The 19,210-nt window shown below is 36.3% G+C and overlaps 1 protein-coding gene across 3 annotated transcripts in view; it reads left to right on the top strand.

Annotated features, from left to right (window-relative positions):
- Window positions 1-18,217, top strand: part of UBR5 (ubiquitin protein ligase E3 component n-recognin 5) — a 97,857-nt gene extending 79,640 nt beyond the window's left edge. For all 3 annotated transcript variants that reach the window (XM_083358762.1, XM_083358763.1, XM_083358761.1), the window contains exons 44-59: window positions 724-837; window positions 2,000-2,217; window positions 3,138-3,258; window positions 3,343-3,441; window positions 5,492-5,735; window positions 6,831-6,945; window positions 7,305-7,449; window positions 8,664-8,794; window positions 10,699-10,759; window positions 12,147-12,322; window positions 12,514-12,598; window positions 13,220-13,375; window positions 13,566-13,679; window positions 14,243-14,387; window positions 14,925-15,010; window positions 15,233-18,217. In XM_083358762.1, coding sequence (XP_083214888.1) covers window positions 724-837; window positions 2,000-2,217; window positions 3,138-3,258; window positions 3,343-3,441; window positions 5,492-5,735; window positions 6,831-6,945; window positions 7,305-7,449; window positions 8,664-8,794; window positions 10,699-10,759; window positions 12,147-12,322; window positions 12,514-12,598; window positions 13,220-13,375; window positions 13,566-13,679; window positions 14,243-14,387; window positions 14,925-15,010; window positions 15,233-15,445 — 2,223 coding nt within the window. In that variant the 3' untranslated portion in view covers window positions 15,446-18,217. The remainder of the gene's footprint in view (window positions 1-723; window positions 838-1,999; window positions 2,218-3,137; window positions 3,259-3,342; window positions 3,442-5,491; window positions 5,736-6,830; window positions 6,946-7,304; window positions 7,450-8,663; window positions 8,795-10,698; window positions 10,760-12,146; window positions 12,323-12,513; window positions 12,599-13,219; window positions 13,376-13,565; window positions 13,680-14,242; window positions 14,388-14,924; window positions 15,011-15,232) is intronic.
- Window positions 18,218-19,210: the final 993 nt, after the last annotated feature.

Here is a 19,210-nt window from a genome sequence, read left to right as displayed (position 1 = left end):
ACTAGCAGCTTTTCTTCCAGGTAGTTAGGCAATGACCTGAATGGAAAAGATTGATCATTTTTTCCTTACATCTGGGCTTTGTGATGTGTATCTCGCCTGAGGATAAATTCAACACAAAACGTTCATGTGCAGTGTGTGCCTGCAGTTTCAGAGCTACACACATCCTGTTTGATTCAGATGGGTTAAGGCCTGGGGAACCCAGCAACCTCATAGCTGGGTGTATTTGAAGATAATTAGGCTGTGGTGGTATGACTGGGGGAGAGTGGTGGCGGGGAGTGCCATAAGAGAATCTAGATGATACTGGATTGGGCAAACCCATGTGGAATATCTTCCAGAATGAGTTTTATTGAGTGGTTGTTCCATCTTCCATCTAAATTATTCCCCTACTTTCTGGGAAGCATGCAGATGTAGGGAAACCAGACTACAATTGTATGCTTCACCTTACTTGTGGCTAATTTACGACAACCAGAATATATTATTAACTAGGGCTGCGAAGCTGACTTCAAACTGTAATTTGAAATCCAGCTTGAATTTATCCTTAATATCGATTCTGATTTATGGCTCAACCATGGAATGAAGCGGAATAGCACAGGAGAAATTTGTAATAGAAGTAAGATAGATATGTCAGTATCACCACCCCACCCTCTGGTTAAATGATCGAAATGTTACGTTTATTTCACCATTAGCACTAATATTGTTATTCATGGATAAATTGTTTTTCAGCCAAATGCTAGAAAAGAAGATTTGTTTGGTCGGCCAAGTCAAGGTCTCTATTCATCATCTGCCAATAGTGGGAAGTGTTTATTAGAAGTGACCGTGGATAGAAACTGTCTCGAGGTATGAATTTGTTATGTGTATTATATAATTCATATAGCCTTTTCCACTTCCCTTTCTTCTTTTTCCTCTTGCCTTTGCTATTGTGTCAGAAAGATCAGTGCAGCATTCTGTGTGCTTTCCTCTATTCTGCGCACTCTGTTAACTTCCTGACCTCGTGAGAACCTTGCCTTGATGTAGAAGATTAGAAGACAATTTTTTTTGTCCTTTATTCTTATGGAGGTACTACCATGTTGTTTTTACCTTATTGATTTTGATTTCTTTTTTAAAAATAATTTTATTGAAGAGTATAATTGCAATAGTAAAAACTAATACAAAGTAAAAGATTTTAAAAATGGAAAAATGGAAAGGAAAAATTTAGAGAATAGAAAGAGAGGAAAAGAATATATAAAGAATCTATAAAGCTGTGACTTCCAACCTTCATCACAACAGTTTTACTATATTTTCACCTCTTAATTTACAACCTACGATTGCTTCACTCCATGTCCCATCATTTTATAAACATATCCATAATTTGAGCCCTGGTGTCATAAAAAGTCCGTTAAGATTTACCAGAAATAATAACACATATTTTAAATCTAAAATTTAATTGTTTTTTAAAAACTATTCTTTCCTTGTTGATCCAAAGGATTCTAATAATTGTAAATTACTTAATAAGCAATTTCTGAATATGATTAGAAAAGAAAGTATGCAAACTTAGTGTCCTTTTAAACCACTGATGGCGGTTCGTGAACATAGCTATTTCCTCATCTCCCATTTTCAAAATCTGCCAAAGACTATTCTGTCTTGCAGTCTCCTTGTGATCAGCAACTTCTGCAACACTTGTGAGTAGAAAAAAGTACTTTCTTTCACACATAGGTTTTGATAGGTTTCAAAATGCTATTTTGAAATATGCCATTGTGATTAACTCTTAGCAAGCACATAGATTTCTTCATGATGATTTGCTGCCAACCTGGTCTTTCAGGTTTTATTATTGCAATTGTAACTGAGTACACCCATCTTTTGGTCACCTGGTCATCCTCTTCTTTTTATTCCTTCCACATTTCCCAGAGCTAGGTATCCACATAACTCTGGCTAAATTGGACTTTTCAGAACCATATTCAAGAATATGTCCCAAAAGTGTATGGTGTTATTTGAAAGGCACTTTAATGTCCTTTTCATTTAGATTCTTCCAACCAAGATGTCCTATGCAGCCAATTTAAAAAACGTGATGAGCATGCAGTATCGGCAGAAGAAAGAAGAAGAACAAAATGTGCCATCAGAAGAATCAGAAGGTTCAAAGCCCGGGCCGTCAGCACACGATCTTGCAGCACAATTGAAAAGCAGTTTGCTGGCAGAGATTGGGCTAACTGAAAGTGAAGGACCTCCTCTAACATCCTTCAGGTAGCATTGTTTAAAGAAGATGTAAAGATGTGACTCACAATGAGGTTACGGAGGTTCTCTGGCTGAGGAATTCTGGGAGTTGAAGTCTGAGTTAGATAACAAAAAGAGAGAGAAAGAACAAGTGGCATCTACTGCTCCTGGGCATCCCTATGCAGTCCAGTGTGTAGTTTCAGAATGTTAACAGAGACTTCTCTCTGTGCCTGTTGGAAAGTTGTAGATCCTACTGTCTTTCCAGTGTAGAAAGAAGGTCTGCAATTTCTTGCAGCAACACACAGACTGGGCTTGGGAGGAATTGAAAAAGGTAAGCTGAAGTGAGGCATTTCTAAAGAAAAGTAGACTTATCCCAGCATCATGGAATTCAAGACTTATGGCAGAGAAAAACAAGTATGAGGATAAAGAAATACTGAGATTATGAGAAGCACGGGATGCATAGTCATATTGTATAACCGTGAGAATATGAAAAGGAAGGGAAAGATTGTTTTTGAAAAAGAGAGGCAAATGCTTTATTATTAGCTACCAGCAGATGATCATTAATATAAAACAAGCTCCCTGCTCAGTTTGTTCTTTTTCCTGTCTACATGATTAATTGGTTCTCTTCCTTCTTCAGTGATAGCGCTAAGAACGCAATTATTAGAATGGGCTTTGGAAGCAAAGGTTAAAAGAACTGGTTGAATTTTCAACAAGAGATTCTCTACTGTTTGGGTTTGATTTGGCAAACAATTTTGAACTGCAGCTTAGTTTGCCATTGAATTGGGTGGCAGGAATAGTAATTTCTTAAATATTATTCATTGTCTTGCTTGGGCTAAAACACTCCTTGATCTGGCTTGTAGGAAAATGTTTCATCAATCTAGTCAAAAAGATTTTGGGGGTATATAAAAGTGATTGCCTTCTTGATTTGTTGTTTGTATATTTGTTTACAGGCCACAATGTAGCTTCATGGGAATGGTAATTTCTCATGATATGCTGCTTGGACGTTGGCGTCTTTCTCTAGAGTTATTTGGGAGAGTATTCATGGAAGATGTAGGAGCAGAACCTGGATCGGTATGTTTTTGTTTTGTTAATTGAAGGGCCGCTTGGTTGTATTGTGGGATTTTTCTTCTATTAATGCATACATTATCTTTATAGATCTTGACTGAATTAGGTGGTTTTGAAGTGAAGGAATCAAAATTCCGCAGAGAAATGGAAAAGCTGAGAAATCAGCAGTCTAGGGATTTAACATTAGAGGTAATGAAATTGATCTTTCTTATTTTAGTTTGATTTAAAAGATGGCATGTAGTGGAATATCCTGTTTTTCATTTCAGCATTTAGGCCCTTATAAAATTGATCTAACCATCCAAAATCATCTGAGACAGTGACAGAATAGATTTCAGAATAGGCAGACTCTAGGGAGGTAAAAGAAATTTGTCAGATTTCTGTGTGGGTTAATTAGCAAAATCCACCATAATGGATTCCACCACATTATGGAAAGTAGTATTGAATGGAGTCCACAAACATCTGGGTTTTTTTTTGAAGTAAGTAATCTGCATATGCACACACATTGTCAGCATTAAAACAAGTTAGCCAAAGAAAAAATGTGCTAGAAAAAGAATTTGGGGGGGGATTTGTATCACAGACTACACATGTATACAAAAGTTCTCTATGTCAAAAAAATTACCAATAAAAGTTGTAAAATTATCTTTTAAATAAAAACTTGATAGAATAAAATACTGTTCTATACTAAAGGACAGTAAAACTGTTATCTAGGCATCAGAAACATAGCTGAAAGCCAATTTAAGTCAGTGAGATGATGCTGATGGTAATGCCACTGAGACTAGCTGAATTCTGGTTTTATAGGGTGTGTGTGTGTGTGTGTGTGTGTGTGTGTGTGTGTATTTTTCACAGTACTAACAGGATGTTAATTAAATTAGAAACTGAGGAAGCTGTACAATGAATAAAACAACTCAGCACAAACTTATCAAGCCATATTCTGCATTTCGCCAAGAAATACCAGTCAACAATATCAAAACACCATTAAGCTACTATCAGGAAACCCAAAGATTGGCTAAGTTGCCAGGGGGTATAACAACCAGTATTAGGATTATTGAGAACTGTATAACTATCAGTAGTCCTGAACTTTCTAGAAGAAGGATGCTGTAGTCAAGAAGTCCATTTCTCCCATTTCCATATAATGCATATAACTCTCAATAGTGACAGGCAAAGGAAAACTTACTTGGCCAGCTACTGAGTCAGGTATATATAGAGAGAATTGCTCTCTTGAATATTAAAATGTATTTAGACGGTTAAATTTCATTGCTAACACCTTGGAATGGACCAGTATTCTGTTGGAAACCAGAACAGTTTAGATAGAAACTGTGTAATGTGGTTCCTGTTTGGTATTCTCTATAGTAACTGGGCCACTTTATTCTAAATGCTACTTCCAGATTTCAGATCTGCTGAGAATAGAGAACCAATTTGGTTTAGCAGTTAAAGCACCAGGCTAGAAAGGGGGAGACTATGAGTTTTAGTCCTTCCTTAGCCATGAAAGCCTGCTGGATGACTTTGGACTAGTCACTCTCTCAGCCCAACTCACCTCACAGGGTTGTTTTGTGAGTAAAATAGGAGGAAGGTGTGTTGGATATATTTGCTGCCTTGAGTTAGTTGTAAAAATAATAAAGGAGGATAGAAATAAATAAATAAAATTATAATTGATCTTCAGCTATAAATTCTGGAAGGACCAAGCAAACCCAAAAGTTAAAACTACATGTACGTAGTTTACTCAGAGTAATTTAATCAATATGTGACAGTCAATTGAGAATAAGTTAGATGGATTTGGGGTATTTTCAAAATGGAGTTTTTATTATATTTCCTTTATTGATTTTGCTAAATGGTATCTCGGGAGATACTAAGCTATGGAAATTTGTTGTTCAGCCTTAATAGCACTGATTTTTAATCTTTTCAAAATATTTCTTGACATGATGACGTTTATTATTACACTGCATGACTTTTTACGTTAAGGAAAAATACTGAAATGGTGCTAATGATACAGTTTTAATATCTTGAATCTGATATCACCTTAGTGTTCTTCTAGCCCATATTCCTCTGATCCTTTTACTGAAACAGCTCATGGACAGTTGGTCACTCTTACTACAGTCATATTAACCTTCTGAATAATTGGTTAAATGCTGCTAAGAGATACTATTGGGCAGACTTTGAGAGGAAGTGTAGCCGTATAACACTAGTGTTTGTCTTGCCTTTTTCTTCAGAGTTTAAGTTCTTCTTCTGATATGTCTGCTAGGTTGATCGGGATAGAGACCTTCTAATTCAGCAAACAATGAGACAGCTCAACAATCACTTTGGTCGAAGATGTGCTACCACTCCAATGGCCGTCCACAGGGTAAAGGTTACATTTAAGGATGAACCAGGAGAAGGCAGTGGTGTGGCACGAAGCTTTTATACTGCTATTGCACAAGCCTTTTTGTCAAATGAGAAACTGCCAAATCTAGATTGTATTCAAAATGCCAACAAGGGGACACATACAAGTAGGTATCCCAAAGAATATGTTTTGCACACCATTTAAGATTTATGCATATTTGGCAAAGAGAAGGACAGAAGCTTATGCTGTAGTCTAAAAAGATGGTTTTAATGGTCAAATTAAGGGTCTAAATTATGTAGCAATATTGTTTTGCACACTTGATACAGTTGTCCTGTGTGTTCAGACAAAAACAAAACCTTACTAATCTGGAATGCAGATTTCTGCACAATCAGTTATAGAAGAAGATTACTAAATAAGGAAAATAGGAAGAAGTTGTCAGAATTTTTCCCATATTTCATCTGTATTGTTTTGAAATAAAAGGGGCACACACCTCTGCTGCTAAGAGATTTATTAGTAACATTAATGTAGAAGAAGTATCAAAGGAAGAATAAGAAAAAAGAAACAACTTATGTGGGGAAATATATCTATTCTATTTCAGCTACATGTATTTGGGCCTACCATTCGTTTAGAAATTGTTTGAAGTTAGAATGGCATTGGAAAAAGTGACACATGGCCAGTCCTCACATTTAACTGTCACAGCATTACCACACACCTAATAAAAATTTGGGTGCTTGGCAACTGGCATGTAGTTGTGACAGTTGCAGCATCCCAGGGTTGTGTGTGATTGCTATTTGTGACCTTCCCAGCTGGCTTCCGACAAGCAAAGTTAATGGGGAAAGCCAGATTTGTATATCAATCACATGATTTACTTAACAACTGCAGTGATTGGTTAACAACTATGGTGAAAAGGTTGTAAAATTGGACATCATTAACTTAACTACCTTGCTTAGCAACAGTAATTGTGGTCCCAGTTGTGATCATAAGTTGAGGACTAACTATATTGTAAAGGCCTTGAAAATAAACAAAGCAAGGAAGGATTCACATTCACAGCATACCTTCACATTTTCTCCTTCAGTAATTATATTTTTTGAACTAGGGTAAAAGTCTTCTAAAATGTTTTTTTAGAATTAGATAAAATAGTGTTATTGCATCAGTTCTTAAATATTTTGTAAAAAGATTCCAAACTTAAAAATTTGTATTTTGCTTCATTAGTTATGATTCTTATAGGAAAAATCCTGTACAAATTTGACTCTCTCTTCAGGTCTAATGCAGAGATTACGGAACAGAGGGGAGAGAGATCGAGAAAGGGAGCGGGAGAGAGAAATGAGGAGAAACAGTAGTGGGTTGCGAACCGGTTCTCGAAGAGACAGAGACAGGTAAGTTGTCCCCCTAACGTAAATTTTGCTCATGAATTTTCTGGTGCAAATTTCTAGTAACAGGGAGCAGAGTAGCACTTCAGAGCAGGGTATACCTTTCTAAAACATCTTACAGAATCAAGGATTCAAAATGATTTAAAAAAAACATAAACAAGAGGTTCTTCCTTGTATTGAAACACAGACAAAAGGTGGAGCAGAGACTGATGTCATATCCTTTTAACAGAACAGAAACCCCATTTTTATTCTCTAACACAGACCCGCAATGCAATGTCTTGGTTGTACGTAGAACAATAATAATTTCTGATGAAGAATGTTTGTGTGTGTTTTTAAAGAATGTTTGTTTGTGTATGTTTTTAAAGGGATTTTAGGAGGCAGCTATCCATTGACACCAGACCTTTTCGACCTGCATCTGAAGGAAATCCTAGTGATGACCCTGATCCTCTTCCAGCACATCGACAAGCCTTGGGTGAAAGACTTTATCCCCGTGTACAAGCAATGCAACCTGTGAGCCTGGGCTTCTTTACTTGGGGAGGGGGTGGGGAGGGTATTGTTTTTTTGTTTTTACAAAATATTCTAACCTATTTTATTTGGGGGTTTTATAGTCTCTGCCTTAATATCTCCTTGGGCATTTCATAATCTATTTACTGACATTGGTGTCGAACATGCTACGATAACAAGACTTACCTTAATATGCCACAATCTAGCATATGTACACTATGTTATCTTATGAGTTAGATGAGAGGGTTACTTGCCTCCTCTGGGCAAGACCAAAGATAGCAATAGCAATAGCTATAATAGCACTTAGACTTATATACCGCTTCACAGAGCTTTACAGCCCTTTCTAAATGGTTTACAGAGTCAGCATATTGCCCCAAGAGGCTGGGTCCTCATTTTACTGACCTTGTAAAGATGGAAGGCTGAGTCAACCTTGAGCCAATGAGAATCGAACTGCCAAACTGTTGGCAGCTAGCAGTCAGCAGAAGTAGCCTGCACTACTGCATTCTAACCACTGCGACACCATGGCTCTTGATCAATCCTGTACGTGCCATCCTTTCTTCTGAATATCAATCAGATTAATGGCTTTTAAGTCTGAAAAGGCCTCCCATTAAAATAAATTTCTGGGTTAGCGTGGATCTTGTGAATATTGCTATATCTAAGAACAGAATAGAATGCCATTGGCAGATATTTAACTAGCATTGTCATTATTTGCGGCATGCATCCTTGGAAAAGGCCTCGGTTGGAAATCTGAAGGGAATTGTTTAATTATTGCTGCACAAAAAATCAGAAGGGCTGAGAAGGATGGCTGTAAGCTGAAATTGGAAACAGGCGAGCCTAAATACAAAAGCATTGATAGATAACTAAAAAAAAAATCCAAGGTTAGAACAGAATTTGTTCTGAGTTTGAATCTATTAGTTTAGTTTGCTTATTGGACTGTTCTTTGTGATTGGGATAAACCCCAGAAAAAGAATCTTTCCACATTTTTAATATTTGAATTCAGAATAAATTATATTTTACTATCTGGATTTGTCCTTTCTATGTTTGGAGTAGAGATTTCCTGGAGCCAGATCCCATCCCATTTATCCTGTGGTTCTCTACCCATAATTTTAACATATTGGGAAACAGACAGCAGATTTTTTTTTCTGCCTATCTAGTATAATAATCAGGTAGAGGGAAGCGTGTAAACATAGGAAAATAAATATAAATCTATATCTTTTCAGGCTTTTGCAAGCAAAATTACAGGTATGCTATTGGAATTGTCACCTGCACAGCTGCTTTTACTATTAGCAAGTGAAGATTCTCTTCGAGCAAGAGTGGATGAAGCTATGGAGCTTATTATTGCACATGGAAGGTGATTTAATATTAATGAGAATTAAAGTATGTATATGAATTTCAACTATGGTAATGATTGGCTTTTGAGTTCCTATAGAAGCCAAGGTATCTACCTTACCTCCTCCATATTTATAAACAAATGGCTGAAAACTCACCCCAAATTTTGGACACAGCATCTGCTGTTACAAGGTCTGTGGAGATTCTCAGTCATCCAGGACATGGTTGTCCCAAAGGTGCTTTTTCAGGAGGCAACTGGACTTTCTTCTTTTTCTTTGAAGACATTTTGCTTCTCATCCAAGAAGCTTCTTCAGCTCTGACTGGATGGTGGGGAATGGAAGGATTTATATTCCTTGCAGACAGTTGATCATTTTCATTCTTTTAGAGAGTTGTTGAAACCATTTGAAGGTTTACCCATGTCCTCAGAGTCACCTGGGTAATGCAAATGGGTATGGAGCCAGGGCAGAAAACATCCTGTAGCCAAGAAGGCTCCACACACATTTGCACTACTTAGGTGACCCAGAGGACACAGGTACACCTCCAAATGGTTCCAACAGCTCTCTAAAAGAATGAAAATGACCAGCTGTCTGCAAGGAATATAAATCCTTCCATTCCCCACCACCCAGTCAGAGCTGAAGAAGCTTCTTGGATGAGAATCCAAGGTTCTGATTTTAAGGTGAGCATTCTGAGCTGTGGAGGCCTTTGATCATCTTCTTAAATTCATAAAAATAAAATAATGAGAACTAAAGGCTCAAAGAGAAAGCGGTTTAGAAAGAACAAGAGCTTTTGGGGTCTTCAATTCCCTTCCTGTTAAGAGTTCCTTAATAAGGTTTGCTCTTCCTTCCTAACAACAATAAAGGTGGTTTTTCCAAAAAAATATGTGAAGAGCTGTAATTAGTGATTTAACTATGTTTTCTTTTTGGCTGTGCTTTAATTTATATATATAATGTATGTTTAATTGAGGAGGGCTTGGAGAGGTAGAAGTGGCCAATATGGAGGTTGCACCTTGCCCTCCAGATCTCTGGAGAGGAGGAAGGGGTGGCAGGGGAGGTGTGTAAGGAAAGGCTGCCCAACAAACCAGCATTTTTACCACGCACAATTGGAAATGGGAATTCCCTTTCCTAGAAGAGCCAGCCTCCCTTGTGCAGGGCTCGAGAGCGCTGCTCCCCTGCTGCCGCCTCTTGCTCTCCAGAGATGTGTCAAGATAGAAGTTGGACTCGGAAGAAACTGCTTCCTGCAAATGTCCTCCACTTCCTGCTTTGCCGGGAGGGGGCACCGGACAGGGAAACACCAATGATGTCTGAGATTGGGAAAAGAATCTCTCTCTCTCTCTCTCTCTCTCTCTCTCTCTCTCTCTCTCTCTCTCTCTCTCTCTCTCTCTCTCTCTCTCTCTCTCTCTCTCTCTCTCTCTCCCTCTCCCTCTCCCTCTCCCTCTCCCTCTCCCTCTCTCCCCCTCTCCCTCTCTCCCCCTCTCCCTCTCCCTCTCCCTCTCCCTCTCCCTCCCACACCCACACCATTCCAAGCTTGGAGACTTGTATCCACATCTGAGCTAGCAAATTGCCAATCATGCCTGGGCTTGGAGAGAAGGCCCTTTCCTTCCTCTGTGGATAAAAGTCCCCAAACCTGGAATGCGGTGTGTGTGTGTGTGCCTCTAGCAGTTTGGCTCTAGCAGTTTGGGCAGTTTGGGGAGGCGAGGAGTTTGTGTGGCACTGACTTTTGTACCCACATAGAGTTAGCCAGTGCGACTTGTTCCATTGTGACCCAGCTGTCTCGAGTCAGCTGTGTCCAGTGAATGGTGTTGAGCAAGCCACATCCACCTGCTAGGCAACTGGTGGTACTCAAATATTGCCATATCCTAAAAGTGGTACAATCTCTATCTTAAACATTATATTGGCTCAGTATAATTGGTTTTTATTCTTTTCAAAGGGAAAATGGAGCTGACAGCATTCTAGACCTTGGCTTGTTGGATTCTTCTGATAAAGTACAAGTAAGAAACATCTGTAGACAATGTGTTTTTAAATTTACTGTTTAAAGATGAAGGTTCTGTCAACGCTGCTAACATCGGATGTTCTTTTTTTGAGAACAGATGGAAATGCAGCAATTTTCTCTATTGCTTTTAGAATTAGTTGCTGCTGGGAGGAGGAACAGGGATGAAAGTCCAGCTAGTCATAACAATAACTTAATCATGGGAACCCAACGACATTGGGCTCAGAGCTGATAGTGTTTTGGCGGGCTGGAGAGTTGGGGAGAAAGCCTGCGCTTCAAGCTAATTGGGGAATGTGATTTATGACTTGTTTATTGGAGGATGGAATTGCACTTTGTTACTTTGTATCCAGGGAAGGGGAATTTAGTTTCTGGTTTCAACTATGTAGTGCTGATACTTTGTTTCTCGAATAAAAGATTCTTTAAGGTAAACAATGCCTCAGACAGATTCTTTTAATCACATACATAAGACCAGAAATCATATGTATTCCCAGAGTCATCAAATTAAATAACAACTATAAAAGAATCCCTCAAATTCCATGAAGTCATGGCAGTTGGGGTTCTGAACAACAGACTGTACATTGCAGCATATTATTGCAACTGGCTCTTGTAACTTACAGTCTCAATTTTGTCTTGGAAATTGATCATGCAGCTGGTCCTCATTTAGTGATTGCCTCATTTGGGAACCATTCACATTTTGGACAGTGATGAAAGAGTAACTTTTATGATCAATTTACAACCTTTGTAGATTTGTAAAACAAAGGAAAACTGAAATAAAATTATAAGCACAGTTGAAATTTCACTTAGTCATTACTTAATGTTCAAGTTACTTGTCCCATTCTTGATCGCTAAATGAAGAGTATCTGTAACAAGTTTTTATGCCTAGAAATGGTCTCATTTACCCATCTTAGTCTTATACCTAGGAAAGCAGATGGCATAAGATTAGCTGTATTCTGTGGTAAGAGGAAAAATTATCTCTGGGTTGATATGTAGTAAGCTCATTAAGACAACATTTTTCTTCTTAGTTTCATTTCAGAGTATTTTGCATGCTACTTCTTTACAAATTACTGTTAATTCTTTTGTTCTTTCCTTCTGTTGAATTGATAAGAGTGTACAAGCCTTTTTTCATACCTAAAATTTATTTATTAGAAAGAAATTAGACTAGTCTAGTATTTATTTGCTTGAAGAGATGACACACAGAAAACTAAAGCAGAGTCCATATTTTAGAAACTGTTAGATAAGTACATAGATGTATATTATTAAATTAGCATTAGCATTTGTTGAAATCATCTTTTTGAATGGTATATTTTGAATACACAGTTCAGTACTAAAGTTGGTTGTTAACAGAAACAAGCACTTTTTATTTCTACTGTGTGTTTCTTTTAAAAAAGGAAAACAGAAAACGACATGGTTCTAGTCGTAGCGTTGTGGACATGGAATTAGATGATACAGATGATGGTGATGATAACGCACCACTGTTTTATCAACCTGGAAAACGTGGTTTTTATACACCGAGGCCAGGCAAAAATACAGAAGCCAGATTGAATTGCTTCAGAAATATTGGCAGGTAAAATACTCTCTAGATGAGTGCATTGCTTTCTGAGAGAAAAATAATATGAAATGTTATATAACATTAAATGTAATAAGATTGGGATTTTCAACCAAAATTTGAAAATAATGATTGTTTCTTAATACTTCTATTTTGATATTGTTAGCAGTTTTCTGTTAAAATATTAACTGCTTTCTAATGATTTTCAGAATTCTAGGGTTATGCTTGCTGCAAAATGAACTGTGTCCAATTACATTAAATCGACATGTAATAAAAGTTCTTCTTGGCAGAAAGGTAAGACCTCTTAGTGATGTAGCATAGGGCTGCTGCATTAATTGATGAAATTTGTCTTCAGCTAAAAATGTAGGGCATTGCTCCATGACCTCCATCCTTCTGTTTAAAATGTTTGTTCCTTTCCTTACTATCAGATACTTTATCCAAAAAAGGAAAGAATATTTCAAAAGGCTCCATTCTGGGAATAGTGGTGATCTACAAATAAGATATCAAGTGATTTTTTTTGTGTGTGTGAGATCATTATAGCCTTTCTCCTAAGCCCTTCATTCATAATCCTCTAAGCAGAAATTTCATCAAACAACTAAAATAAGCCATTATTTCCAAAACAAACTAGAATTTCAATTATAGTCTGCTGGAGGTCACAAACCCAAATAGTCATAAGCCCAAATCAGATTTAACAATCAGTCTGAGAACTAACCCATGCTCTTCAACTTTTGTGCTTATATTGTGATTTATTTAACTTCTTGATCAGATGGTGGAAATGTCTATACACTATTGTTCTTAAAATAGATATGAGAATATTACTTGTAAAATCTTATAAATTTCCCAACAATAGCTTAACTGCACTACTTATACAGTGAAACACAAGTAAATGTTTAATGATTACTTTTTTATTTTCAGGTTAACTGGCATGATTTTGCCTTTTTTGATCCGGTTATGTATGAGAGTTTACGGCAACTCATCCTCGCTTCCCAAAGTACAGATGCTGATGCAGTTTTTGCAGCAATGGACTTAGCTTTTGCGATAGACCTGTGCAAAGAGGAAGGTGGAGGACAGGTAGTCACAAATTACTGTGTTTAATGTCACTGCCTCAGCATCTCTTTAATGTTAACATCTATAGCTACTTCAGTAATTTTAGTGACAAATGTAATAAAAAGCAAGATTAAGAGGAGTTGTGAATAACTGATGGTTGTGAAGGCTTTAATAAGATTTTAAAAAATAATTCTGTGTTGCATTGTTTTTCTAGGTTGAACTTATTTCCAATGGTGTAAATATACCAGTCACTCCTCAAAATGTGTATGAATATGTTCGTAAATATGCAGAACATAGAATGTTAGTAGTTGCAGAACAACCTCTACATGTAAGTGATGTGAAGTCTTCTTGGAATTTGATGCACTTTTTCTTACTACTGTTCTGTAATCTTTAAATAAATATCATGTTGAATGGATAGATAACAAACTTTTAAGCCGTCCATGAAATACTACATTTCATAAAACATTCAAAAATCTGTCACAAAAATACTTTTCTCAGTATCAGCAATATATCTGAATGAAATTTAGAATTAGCATAGAAAACACTGTTCTTCCTCCTCCTGATCCAGTTATGAATATTTGATTCCAGAATATAAAATAGTAACCATGTAAATACAGAGAGGATATCAACCCCACCCCCCACTTCCTCTATTTTATCTCTGGGTGTGGATGATGTGAAGCAAAGGATTATTCTGGAAAGGTGTTGCTTCAGCTCATGATGAGAACATAGCAAGGCTTGTGTATTATTATTTTTTTATTAAATTTATTATTTATTAAATTTATATGCCGCCCTTCTCCCTAAGGACTCAGGGCAGCAAGGAATCTTGAGTTGTATTGTAACCCAGCAGGGTGCATTTGAGTGTTAAAATTCTATTTCTGGTGGCTTTTTCAGGCAATGAGGAAGGGTCTGTTGGATGTACTCCCAAAGAATTCATTAGAAGACTTGACAGCAGAAGATTTCAGGCTTCTAGTCAATGGATGTGGTGAAGTTAATGTGCAGATGCTAATCAGCTTTACTTCTTTCAATGATGAGTCAGGTATAATATATTTTGATTATACGTTGCACCATAATAAAATTGCAATCAGCGTCTTTGCATACTGATTAAAAAATAAAATGTTTTGTAAGTTATATAAGGTTATCCAATATTGTATAAGCTGGCCTATTTCATTCCTCTAGAGAAGATGTGAAAGGGACCTAGTGGGAATATGATCTCTTACCAGTGTCCAAGTTCTTCTGGGGGATAGAAACAGTTGGGTGTAATCCTTACTTACTAGTGCTTCTTGGTTGTGTTTATCCTGTGCCTGCTGGGGAGCTTCTTCACAGATTAAAAATGATAGTTCAGTTTATTCTTTCAAATGTGATTTTTTGATTTTTTTTAAAAAAATTGAAACTTGATCACTTACGTAATGCAAAATGTAATTTACAATGAACATTGTATTACTGACCAGCTAAAGAGTAGCGGTGTAGCATTTAGTACAAGGTTAGCATATTTCAAGTATTTCCATGAATTCACTTTTGAAAGTAATACTATGGGGTATCTGCTTTTAATATTCTTTTACTTCATTTCTAATAGGAGAAAATGCTGAGAAACTTCTGCAGTTTAAACGATGGTTTTGGTCCATAGTAGAGAAGATGAGCATGACTGAAAGGCAAGATTTAGTAAGTACTATTTCTTTTCCTTGGAGCTAATTCTTACCTTTTGAGTATATAATTGTTAAATTCCTTTAATGCTTTGACAAGTTAAAAAATTATTCTCACTTATATATTGTTATCCAGGTTTTTTTCTCATGGTGGCTTAATTAATATGGAAAAATTAATATCAAAACTGGGTATGAATTTGTTTAGTGAAGAATTAACAGGGTTTTTTTTAATGGTCCTCAGGTTTACTTTTGGACATCTAGCCCATCATTACCTGCTAGTGAAGAAGGATTTCAGCCTATGCCATCCATCACAATAAGACCACCAGATGATCAACACCTTCCTACAGCAAACACATGTATATCACGCCTTTATGTTCCACTTTATTCTTCTAAACAGATTCTTAAACAGAAGTTACTACTCGCCATTAAGACCAAAAATTTTGGTTTTGTGTAGACAATTAAAAAAAAAGTGTGTATTGCTGTATAATTATTACTAGCTAGATTTTTTTGTAGAGTTTCCATTTGTCCATAAAAGTTTATGAAAGTTAAAGCTGTCATGCCCCCTCCCATTGCTGGTACTGCAATGATAAAATGCAACATTCCCAAGCAAAGTTTGCAACCTAAGGGCTGAAGAAGCACTGGCGATGTTAAGATTGTGATCAATTTGCTAGTCATTAACGTCTTGGCCAAATCCAGCCTAAGATGACAGCAGAACAATATAAATTACACTGTGATTTAACTTTTTCAAAAGGGGTGGAAATATTGTCAAATGTTCTTCAAAAAAAAATTCACTGCTGCCTTTCTGGAAAGTGTTTCAGCAAAGGTGCTTGTATAGAGGGAATAGGAAATTTCAAAATAAAAGATGAAGTATGTCCTGTGGTTTATTTTAATTTTTTTTTAAAAAAATGGTGTTTAAGTTTGTGGTTGGCTGCAGTTGTGCATCATGTATATTGAACTTGTAAAAAGTTCTTGCCAGTTAGAGCTAAGAGTTGAAATCATTCACGTTTGCTTACAAAAACCACTGCCATTGCAATTTTGTCTGCTTGCACTGGACTCTGGCACAATAAATACCACCATTAATGTTTGCATGTAGTCTGTATAACCTTAGTGAGATTCTTTTTGTATGTAAGAAGGAAGCCAATGCACAGTATTTAATCGTTTACAATCAACATTTTGTATCCCTCTTTCTTTGAGCAGTCGGTTAGGAGGCTTACACCTCCAGCTCAAATCCAGACACTTGTTCTGCTGTGTCTCAAGCTGGTTAAAATTTCAGCCTGGGCACTACCTGGTAACTGTAAAATGTTTATAAGATCATGATTATTTGAAGGTACATTTTGAAAAAAAAAATTTAATGTTCGTGAGCAGCTTAACTACTTTTGTATCTAGCCTTTTTTAAGTATCTTGTTACAGTTTTTAATAAATTACAAAGTCATACTGAAAAAATAGTTTTTATTTATGTGACCTGTATATTTTAGTTGCTACTGCACATCACATGTAGGTGAATAAAACTACTCTTTCTCTTCAGTTAAAATAGAAGCAGTTCAATCTGCATTTTACAGTTAGCAGAAAAATTTAAGATGGCCTGATCCAACAAAGTATAATCTTTTCATCAGATACTTACCCAGCACACAAATGTTTGCCAACTGCATTGTGATGCACATACAAAATGCTATTTTTATTAAAGCATTTTAGTGCATAATATTTCAGTATATTAAGATCCTATTTAGTTGAGCACTAACATATTGTAGGAAAGGGGAAGATTCTTTGTTATTTTATGCTTACTATCTCATGGTATAATTTGTTACGTCTATTTTCTGTGGGGTTTTGGCAGGGGGGAAATTGCACATCAAGAACTTGCCTGAATTTCTGCCAAAAGGACCAGCTCTTCTCTTTCCTCTATGCCAACAACTTTCACGCCTCTTTCTGCCTTGAGCATCCTGCTTCTGTAGACTATCTATTGTTTTGGCAGGCACTCTAGCAGTGTAAACCCTAACTGTAACCTCTTTTAAATAAAGACTGAAGACTGTTCTCTTAAAAGCTGTGCCAGGCTTACTCAGTTTTTAAAAAATTAAATAGGTGCTTTATTTTTTTCCCCTTACACATTTTGATGAAATCATTCTTTCTGAATGTCAGCCCTTTTAAGGAAAAGGATGGAGTTTTTCATGTTTGGCATAGCATTCAGGTTCTGTTTTTGAATTTGCTACTTGGCTTATAGCAAGTTTCATAATGTCTGAGCCTCTTGCATTCTGTAATTTAAAAAATGCTACCTACCTCACAGAAGAGTTGAGGCATAATAAAGTTAATATTCTCTGAAGCCCTTTTAGGAAAGGCTGTGTATATTGTAAAATATTGTTATATATAACCTGTGTATATCTAGCCTATCCCTATGTTATATGTATAGCTCTGTATATAATACAATTGTCTTACAACAGTCACAGCAAAATACATTACAAAAATTCATAAGGCCTATACAGTAGCGTGTGTGTATACACAAACACACATGTACACAAACAATACTTTGTTGTTACTCTAATGGCAAGGGGAAAGCTAGAATGATTAATGTTGTAGTCATTGACTCAAAAATGTGTATGTAGCTATATAAATAGCTTTTCTCTGTATATTTGAACATTATCAAGCTTTTAATAAGAAATGCTTATTAAAATTGTACACCGCATTACTGTGTGGCTTAAATTAGTTTCTTTTAACTATATGGCAAGAAAAGTCATAGGAAAGTTTTCCAATAGTGTCTTGAATTTTACCAGACTTTTGATAATCATATTCTTTTAAAAGCTGGATTTTGGTTACTTTTTTCCCTCAAGCCACAGAGCTGAATGGGCTTGAAATCATGACAGTTGAGTTGCTATGGTAACCCTCTAAAGTCCTTTGGGACTTTCTTGATCCATGGAACCTCGGTTTTGTAACAAGATGTATTTTGGTAACTGGTAGTCACCAACTGTGAAATCAATCCAAATAAGCACAAGAAATGATAGAGTACTATGGCTTATGTGTCCCAAAAAATTATGGTACCTTCAGAATTTCCTTTATGTTGCCCACATTTTAGCCTTTTGGACTAATATTGAGACAAAGCAAGGTTACTCTGTACATCTGTTAATTAGCACCACTGTCTATTGACCAGGCCAGCTTTTTGTTTTTGCAAGAAACAGATAAAATATGAAATTGTGAAATATGCAGATTTATGAACTATTAAAAAGCCTCATTTAATCTGTTTGCTAGCACTGTATATGTTTAACACAGCATACATGTCAATATTACTACCTGCCAGAGATAGCATGAGTGCTGCCACTTGATTCCTGTTAACATTTCAGATGGCAGAAGCTGAAGATCAGCCATCAAGCTAGTTTGTGGGTAAACCTTTAGACACTATATACTAAGTTTTGTTATGCTTTATAAATAAACCAGCACTTGAATTGTTCGAACAGCAGGCTAGGCACTAATAAAACATATTATTGCTGATGAAATTTGTGTTAGGGTTTCCAATTCCTAGTTAGTTTAGTGGTGGTATCCTAATTAAACTTTATTAAACTATGATTGGAGACATCTAGGTTTAAATCCCTCATGGAAATTTACTGGATATCTAGGAGAGGCACTCTTGCTCAACCCAACCACTCTTACAGAATGGTTTCGATTGGGATAAAATGGAGATAATCATGCAAACTGCCTTGAGTCCCAGAAAGGCGAAGATATACATTTAACAATAAAAATGAATTGTTAAAAATCATGTAGAATGTCTATTCAGAGGCAGAGAGGATAAAGATGAAATGGATTTGGGAGATGCAAATTGTACATTGAAGGCTTTACATTTAACCTTTTTTTGTACCTACTCACAGCTGAGAAGTATTTTAATATTGTAACACTTTCATGGCATATCCTAAAATGTAGCTATCTTCCAATTAAAAAATTTCTTACAATTCTTAATTTCTAACAAAATTATTTAATCTGTTCAGATATTCTTTTGCGAAACCAGTGAAACTCAATAATGTGCATTTAAAGTGCATTTTTATACCTTTGTAAAAAAAAAAGCTAAGAAAAACCATTAGGGGTCAGTATTGTATCCTTGGAGATGTTCTTCATACAAGTCACACAAGGTTGAGTAAGTCAAATTTGACTTCTGGTGAACTTTATGGACAAATGCAACAAAATTGTTGTTTCTTAACAATTCAGAAGTATCTTTCCATTTTTTTAACCTCCCAATCTAACC

This window comes from Vipera ursinii, assembly GCF_947247035.1.
Source record: "Vipera ursinii genome assembly, chromosome: 3".
In the NCBI taxonomy this organism is placed as follows: Eukaryota; Metazoa; Chordata; class Lepidosauria; order Squamata; family Viperidae; genus Vipera; species Vipera ursinii.
Note: the sequence above shows the minus strand (reverse complement) of the source record. Positions and strands in the feature narration are given on the sequence as shown.